The following is an 8719-nucleotide window of genomic DNA, read 5'->3' as shown; positions in this document are numbered from 1 at the left end:
TTATTTTCCCTGAAGTCTGTTTAAAGTGCGCACTCAACTGCTTACATGCCTGCAGGTGCGCGCACACTTATGTATACAGTACTAGATGCATGAAAGGATCACGTCTCCTCAACACACGTTCCCTTCAAAGAGCAGTAGATGTGTGCAATGTGATCACATGGACAGGTTATGAGCACATTCTTTGCATTTCTGTTACACTCATGATGACACTTTACTGTGTATTTTTTACCTGCACAAAAATAGCATGATTTACTTCATATTATCCTAGGGAGGTTTGATAATTGTCGATAATTAATTTGTTTATATAGAGTAAATGTGATTCATAGATATATATTTTTCATGTAAACTTGCAACTGTTGATTAGTATTTGTATTTCTCTGGATTTTTTTTTCTTGAACCTCAGGAAGAGGAAATAATATTAGAAGCAATTTTACTGGAAGACAAAGTGTTGTTGCTTCAGGGGCCAGCCTGTAAGGCATTTAAAGTTATTATAGTATTTACAGAAAAGACATAACATGGACACAAAAGACAGACAGCTGTGATAGTTACAGCTGGACAGAAATGTTCTCTCATCAATATAGATTAATCCTGTCTAATCTAGAGACTTGCATTAAAAAAACTAATCCTGTGAGCATCAGCATGAGTAAGAACATGTGTGTAAATGTATGTGTCACAGAGCTCAGTTGGAGCTTGACCTGAAGAGCATATCACTCTTTGTTTGTGTCTGTTGTTTGGGGAGGGGGTCAGTGTGAAGGCAAATCATTCATGTGACTCTTAATATCATTTATTATTGTGATCATTGGGTATAATATGCAGTGGGAAAGAATGAAACTTTCAGTGTTCAGTTTAAGTTAACAGGCATGCCTAATGTGGTGGCTGATGAGTATATATCAGAGGTATCTTCAAAATTACTACATAATTCTGTGATGAATATAAAAATGATTTTAATTATGTGCTTTGGCCAGTGCAGCATAATTTTAGAATGTTCTATACTTTTGTTGACCTTTTCTCCCCTTTTGTTTATTCTGTTATTAAAAAAACGTTAATTAGCTTTCCTTTCCCTTCATTTATTTCCTTTCCTTTCCTTCCTGATTACTTTGCGGTGATGTTGCTGGTGTTCTCTTGGCTGGTCACTTTAACCTCACTGAAACTCAGGCTGTTGTAGTGATGGTCTCCCTCCCTTTAAATGGAACTAGAGGTCGAGGGAAGGCACTCCCACCCCTATAATTCAAGTTTTTCTTTTTCCTGCCTCTGTTATTTTCCTCTCTCTCCCTGTCCTCTGTGGGTTGTCATGGAAATCAAAGCTGGGGTGGGGGGGGGGGGGCTTCTATTATTGAAGCAGTTGTGGGTTTGGTAGTGGGCAGGGAGTTGGGTATAGTGAAATGAAGCGATTCATGCACTCATAAACAGAGAGTGCGCTGGAGCAGAAGGGTGGTGGGGTGAGGGAGAGAGAGGCGAGGAAAAGGAGAATAGAGAGGGGCCCCGGGGGTGAGCGGAGAGACGAGCCAACTCCACGTGTTTTGGCCCTGTTTCTAACTGATTGCACGTTTTAGGCCATTACGTCATGGTCTGCGAGGCTCTGCTGTTTGAGACACACTGCTGCGGAATCTCATTCCTCATGGAAGATGGCAAAATGAACTCTTGGTAATGCCACCTGTTGTTGGGATAGTAGGAAGATACTGTTCAAAGAGTAGTGAGCATTGCTGATTTTCTCATATGTCATATAACAGATGAAAGTAATGTGACTGAACAACAGACTCGTGTAAAAAGATCTAAAGACTGACTCTGTCATTTATTGGCTGATCTTAGAAACAATGAATTCCTTAGACCCGGGGAATTCCTGGGAATTTCCTTCAGTCTACAAATTTTAGTCTAAATACTTACTAACTATTCTCCTTACATGTTGTCTGGTTGTCTGTTTCTCTGTGTTAGCCCTCCACCTGACTAGCAACCTAGACTCAAACCAAGGACAATGTTTATATGTTATCAACTGGGACATTTTTTTTGTTTTAAACCCTGAAATTAGGTTTATTTTAATCTTATTTTAATATAGATGTCTGCACACACTGTATCTTAAACATACATATTCCAAGATTCTTGGATATGTAACTTAATAATATATCAAGATCTCCCAAGGCAATTAAAACTCCAGCCCACAATAAGAGGCAGACTACATTCAGATGATTCAGACCAAACAGTGATCTTTCTTCCAGCGCCCCAGAGACACACACAAAGACAGAAGCAACTCTCCCACACTCTGTCTCGCCCTGTAACTCTGCAAGGGCTCACACACACATTTTCAATGTGACATGTAATGTAGGACATGATTAAATCACACTACATGAAACAAAAGACAACATAGTCGTAAATTATTTGAACCTACAGGCTCCCTGCAGGTGCCTTCGCCCTTTCACCCTGTTGAGTCTAGACAATGGTGCAGTAAAGCAACAGTGTTGCTTTCTGAAACCTGAAAGCAATCTGAAACAGCTACTCCAGCTTTAGTGACATCGCTACAGTGTTGTGCAAAAACAGTATATGTTCTTGCAAACAAACATTTTCCAGTAATAAATCATATCTACCCTTTCCTTATTCTACCTGCCCTTGCTGCTTAAAATGCATCCTTTTCTTAAAATAGAGATGGGTCAGTGCTCTCTGGGGACATTCTGAACATTCCTGCTATTGTTATTTCATTACTAGGATGAGGGTTGCCCTTGCCATTCATAGCAGCTGACCTCTAGACTTTGCGTCAGTCCCCATTTCTTAGAATCAAAAATATGAGATTGGAGTTCTTCCATTTGCAAAGGTGATTGATGGACAGCTGTTTAGATGATTCAGTTCTCATGCATCTCTTTCACTTTCACATTTTACTTGCTTTTTACTCTATGTAAGAAACGGTTACTATTTATTGGTCAACTACGTGTCGCAATCTCAATATAAAAATGCTAGGATGCTTATTTTACAAAGAACTACTAGACCTTTGCATATATATAAATATATATACACACATATATATATATATATATATATATATATATACACACACACACATGTATAGCGTGCCTGAGAGGGATATAGCCATTATACAAAGGAACAAAAAAAGCAAGCATTAGAGATCAGCTTCACCAGGATGTTGCGGTCATGCCTGAACAGTTTGGGTTTACATTAGTCTTTTGATCATTTTTTTGAACAACCTTGTCCCTTTCAAGAGCAGGGGTCCTGTTGGGTCATGTTCAAACAACCCAAATTCAAACTGGTACAAAGGGTTAGGGTTATTCTGCACATCTAAGTGCAGACTACTGTTTCCACAGAAACCCCTCAGCAGCCCTGTTTTCTCCAGCACTATCTGTTGTTCCTTGAATGTTAAGGCTCTCAACCATATCTTTAAATTACTTTGAGCTTTTGTTCTTCTGCTTTTCTGGAGTGTGTTTACTAATGCAATTATGCCCTTTAATCTCATATTCTCACTCTTCTGCCTATTTTCAGTGCATAAACTGCTTACAGTGATCAGGGTTAGTTTTAATGAGATATGCATTTAGCTTATATACAGCTTCACGGGTTACTGAAACAGTGGTACGAATTCACAACAGAAACGGAATAAAGGATCTAAGAGCCATTAATTGCTGAACCTCCTGAATTTGTGCAACATTTCAGCACATGTAATACAAATTTAACGGTGGCCAAATGTGATGTTTTTTAGTTTCTGATTTGCATCCATGTCACTTTGAATGGCTCATTACTTAGAATGCTTGATAAATGGACACATGGCTCCTGATACTGAGGTATGCTTTAATTTCCCTATCAGACTGCTTGCCTTCAATACTAGGTCTTTTGTGCAGTGTGTTGTGTGTAGGGTTTAGCTCTACTGTACCTTGTTTTTGTTGTGGTATAAAAGTAAAAAAAATATCATTCAGTATTTTTGTTTATTGCATAGATTGTATATAAAATACATTATTACACTCTTATTTCTTATGTCTTTCCTGCAAAAACAGGTAATGACCTCAATGACATTCGCATGAAATGAGTGATTAAGATATTTTATTCCCCAGGAAATCTACATTTTTTAAGTCTCCTTGCGTCAATATGTCCTAGTCAAAACAAAATGTGGAGAGCACATCAGTATCAGAGATTGTTCATGACTTCAGATATATGTTTAGTTAAAGGATGTTAATGTTTACACTAAGTACGGGAATTCTTCCTTGTCCTATGACATGAAAGAGTTTAATAAGGGCTTACACATTTCTAAGGTTCCTGGTACACACTTATGGCTTCTATCTTCCGTAAACAAACATGACATTTTTGAGCATTCTTGAGCTTTTGGCTGACTAATGGAGCCATTGATCTTTAATTAAAAGCAAAGAAATATGTTTTCTGCTTGCTTTCCATGTGTTCTTGACTTGAAGGAAATAAGAACTGAACTCTTAACTGCTCCTTTTATCTTAAAATTAAAAAAAGACGCTAATCTGTGATTTAATTATAGATAGCTCTTGAATCAACATAATTCAATGACATTAGGGTTACTGGGAGAAATCCACTTATTTAAGTCATGATTAATTTATCAAGGATGATTAAGAATAATATGATTACAAGTACATGGAGACTTTAAGACACACGTGGTCACACTTTTTTGGCTTCAATTTGGCAAAACCAACACACTCCAGCAGCATACCCAACCCCCACTTTCTTGAGCACCCCCCACTTTCAAGTTGCAGTGACAGGTGGCTCTTGGGGGTTTGGGTGAATACAACTCAACAGCTGCACAAAAGAATCCCAATGGGGTCCTTTTGACAGGGTGTCCCCTCTCAAGCGTGCCGATGGGCGCCTGGCCCAGCCCCCACCTTGGCAGATGCTGTAGGAGATCCACAGGTGGTAGATGAGAAGACACAGTGGAGTTCTTAGAAATGCTGTGTAATCAAGATCCATTTTTAGGGACTTGTTTTTGCCACAATTAAAAAACACAAGCTGCACACAAAGTCTGCACAATTTTATTATCTCAATGCAGTAGGCTGAAGTAGATTCCAAAATAAAACCTTATGTATGTATTTTGACTGAGCTGTCTTATGGAAATTCATCTTCTACTATTGTTTCACTGCTGTAGTGTGTGCTTGGGAATGTCTGGTTTCGTTTAGACTCTGAAATCTCAGATGAATCTTCTTTAACGTGTCTCTAAAGATTATAGGAAGAGAAGAAGTATTTGGGAGGCTGCAATAATCATCACGTGGACTACTCAGCTTTTTTTCTTTGGGGTGTTTTCCTTCTGCACTTAACTGGGGTTAAAAGTACACAAAAGCCACCTTTCCTTTTATTCTGATTCCTAGATAAACCTGTAAAGCCGCATGCTGGATTATAATCCCGGAAAGGCATTTGAATTCTGCAGGTTAAAAATGATATACTAGCATTTACCCAGCAGCACGTGAAAACCTGTTGTACTGATCACGCCTATGTGGGGTTTCAGTATGTAGGTACATTTTTATGTGGGGAAAATGCTTTAACCAACTCATGAATTAGACAAGCTAGAGACTAAACTATATCATCCAGGCACACAGGTACGCTTTACAAGTCAAAGGTTTATTTGAATGTGAACTGTGAACCGGCTGCGAGTCTTGTAGTTTTTGTGGGTGAGAGAACCAATCAGAACGTCGGGGGGAGGTTAGGGAAAAAATATTTTTAACATGAAAACAGATACAGGGATGTCAGTGAAATCTGTGCTAATCTTGCGCTAAGCACATTCGAATGTATCAGTAATTATTCGTGTCTTCTGTATCGTTAAGGATAACTTAACAAATAATACCAGAGTGTCCCCCTTGTTGATAGTGGTACAGTCCGATCCGGAGGCCAGCGAGGGATCGTTCGCACCAGCAGAGCATCAGCTGTGGCGTGTCGTGGAGTGAGAAACTTCTCTCCCTCCTCCTTGTTGCCTCTCTTTCTTCTCATATTCCCTCGGACACCTTGTCATCTAACTTTTCAGAGACGCAGTGACCGGTGAACAGCAGCTGGCTGTACAGGCGAGGGTTTCGTTTGTTTATTTATTTTTTATTTCTGACCTATCTGGACGCTCTCCGGAGGATTTCCTTTTCCAGTTCATGCAACTGGAGTGACTCGACCAACTCCCCCCTCACCCCACCCCACCTCCGAATCCCTGCCTGAGGAATGAGAGGACTGCTGGAGAGGAAGAGCCGAAACTCGCATGTTTGAATGAACAAAAGAACAGAAAGCGAGGCTATCGCTCCCGGAATGGAGGGAAATATTCTGCCTGCAGCAACATGTAAGTCATAGTATAGACAGGAATTTGGGAATTCAAAAGCATGCACAAGTGCTTTGTCATCCACGTCCTTTGTCAGTCTGCAACGAAATGTTTTAAGACGCAACATAGTTGTCGAGTCAGATTTAGAGGTTAGGAAACAATGTTTGCGGGCTCGACAGTGTGATGGAGAATAATGAATGTGGGATCAATTATTAATGTTGATCTATTATGGGAGCAGAGAGGGAGACAGACCGTTCATAAAGCGTAAAGATAACGCAGCCTAGTTTAACACCTCAGTCCCAGAGCAGATTTGAATCTGTGTTGTGAGGTGATTTATCAATTTGCAGATCTTAATGTAGAGAAAAAGTCAAACACCGGTGCGATCAGCTGACCGTTGTTGTCTCTTAAAAAAAAGAAAAGAATGTCTGTTGCCATTTTTTTTGCACAGAGCTCAGGTTATAAGGGTTATAATAACAACACAATTTGCACTAGATGAGGTAATCTCACTAGTCTCACCCCATCCCATCCCCCGCCTCACGTTATGTTTAGCTCTCTACTAACACGATGGAGTCACAGGCGGTCTTGTATCATTTGCGGTCTCCTCTTTGCGTCTCTTCTCCTCCAGCAGAGCATGTTTTCCAAATTCAGTGAATAGTTTATGCACAGGTGCAGTCATGCTCCCTGCTGGTGCCGCGATGCATCAACAAACTCCTAAAATCTAGAACATTTTAATGAGATCAGCTGCCGACCAAAGTGCAGGATGAAGAGTCCGCAACACACTCTGGCCAGCTTTGCCGTAGTTACAGATTTATATGTGCAGTTACAAACGGTGTGATCCCACAATCATGCAGTTCAAAGACAGTTTTCCCATTCGGTCGTAACAAATGTCTGAGCCTGAGACAAGATGGAATATCCATGCTGGAAGTCTGCCAATGTGAAATCTCTCATGTAAGACAGATCGACCAAGTCTGGTCTAATATTTTGGTTTCCACGTTAAACTACTGTATATTATTGACATGTTGCCCGTTTCTGGAAATAGAAGGGGACATACAATGTGTCTGATAACAAAAAACTTCCTTCCTTTTCCTCTGTGGGGGGAGGTCAGTGTGATTTGACTCTGTCTCAAGCAGGAGGGGACAGATGCTTTACTCTGATTGTAGGTGCCTTCAAAATGTTCTGAATAAAGCTTGCATTGAAGGCTAGCACACTCTCACAAGAAGAAGACTGATTTCAGGCCACTCTAATGTTTCATGTAATGAAGTCAGCCAGACTATTATGCTCCCACGCTTATTAAAAATGATCAAAAGTTCTTTCCCCAGGTTTCTTTGATGCATTGATGATCAGAGATCCAATGCTCCTTGTGAGCAACGCAATCGTGCATTGCTACATTCGACTCAAGCATGATATTACATTAAATCCAGTATGTTGCTTTAATAAACATTTGACCTCTTTATGAGCTCAGTTATGAAAGTGAAGAAAGGGTACACTAGTTGCTAAAAATGTCTTGCTTCATCATGTCCTCCAAAAAACACGTATTCTTGGCTCCTCAGCAAATAATTGACACAACAACTGAAGGCAGCGAAAGCATGGATTACAGTAAAATAGGCTGTCAGATGTCTGGGCCCTTTTATTTTCAGGCTTTCATCTTCTTGAGTTCTTCATTCCCTCACAGTTTAACAGATGGGCTTTGTTGTCCTCTTAACTTGAACAACAAGGTTGTGACCAGTTAAGATAAAAAACAAGCTCTATGTTCTACGTCTACCTGCAATTTCTAGAACATTTACTGGCATCTCAGAGGGTTTGAACTAACACACAGACAGCAGACTATAACTACAGTGACAACTGAAAGCGTAAGCGGAGTCAATAGAAGATGGCTCATAGTGTTGTCAATTGTGTAATAAGGGAGAATCCACCAGCTTTGCCTGTCAAGCGTGTAGTGAACAAGATCTGTCAGCTACACATTTGCACGGGTGATTATGTAATCAAAGGAATACATGCAATCAACTGTGCCGCACTTTTTTATTTGGGGGGGTTGTTAGGTTGTTAGGTTTGTTTGCAAATTAACAGAGGGCAGAGTCACATGCGCCCCTTTATATTAACTGACTAATGTGGGTTCTTTTAACATCAGAGGGGAGTCGTTGTTTGCAATGTCATGATGTCTTAAGGTGATGTTTTCATGGGTTTCTGAGGATATGTGGAGTAAATGTGAAAGCACTAATGTTTAACGTGGGCAACTGGGAGTATATTAAGATTCATATCTGTTACCATGTTAAAAAACAAAGATTGTGATAGAACATTTGTGAATATACATCAAAAAAGATATGGATTTTACTTTGTATGTTGAGCAGTGGCTTATTGGCAGTATACTTAAAAAACAACTTGCCATTATCAGTTTTAGCAGGTTGACTCTGTGTGCATGTCATCAGGAATGTGGTCCCAGACTGTACAGAAACTACCACAAAGCCGGTTTACAGTACT

The 8719-nt window shown here is 39.9% G+C and overlaps 1 protein-coding gene across 6 annotated transcripts in view; it reads left to right on the top strand.

Moving 5' to 3' along the window:
• The first annotated feature begins 5812 nt into the window (after nucleotides 1-5812).
• The window catches only part of map7d1a (MAP7 domain containing 1a), a 38908-nt gene continuing 36001 nt past the window's right edge, over nucleotides 5813-8719 (top strand). For 2 of the 6 annotated variants that reach the window (XM_082551121.1, XM_082551124.1), the window contains exon 1: nucleotides 5813-6262. In XM_082551121.1, the coding sequence (XP_082407247.1) occupies nucleotides 6193-6262 (70 nt within the window). In that variant the 5' untranslated portion in view covers nucleotides 5813-6192. The remainder of the gene's footprint in view (nucleotides 6263-8719) is intronic. The other 4 variants (XM_082551119.1, XM_082551120.1, XM_082551122.1 and 1 more) reach the window with 4 other exon arrangements.

The sequence above is a fragment of the Aulonocara stuartgranti genome (genome assembly GCF_965226115.1).
Source record: "Aulonocara stuartgranti genome assembly, chromosome: 11".
NCBI lineage: Eukaryota > Metazoa > Chordata > Actinopteri > Cichliformes > Cichlidae > Aulonocara > Aulonocara stuartgranti.
This window is presented reverse-complemented; position numbering and strand designations above follow the sequence as displayed.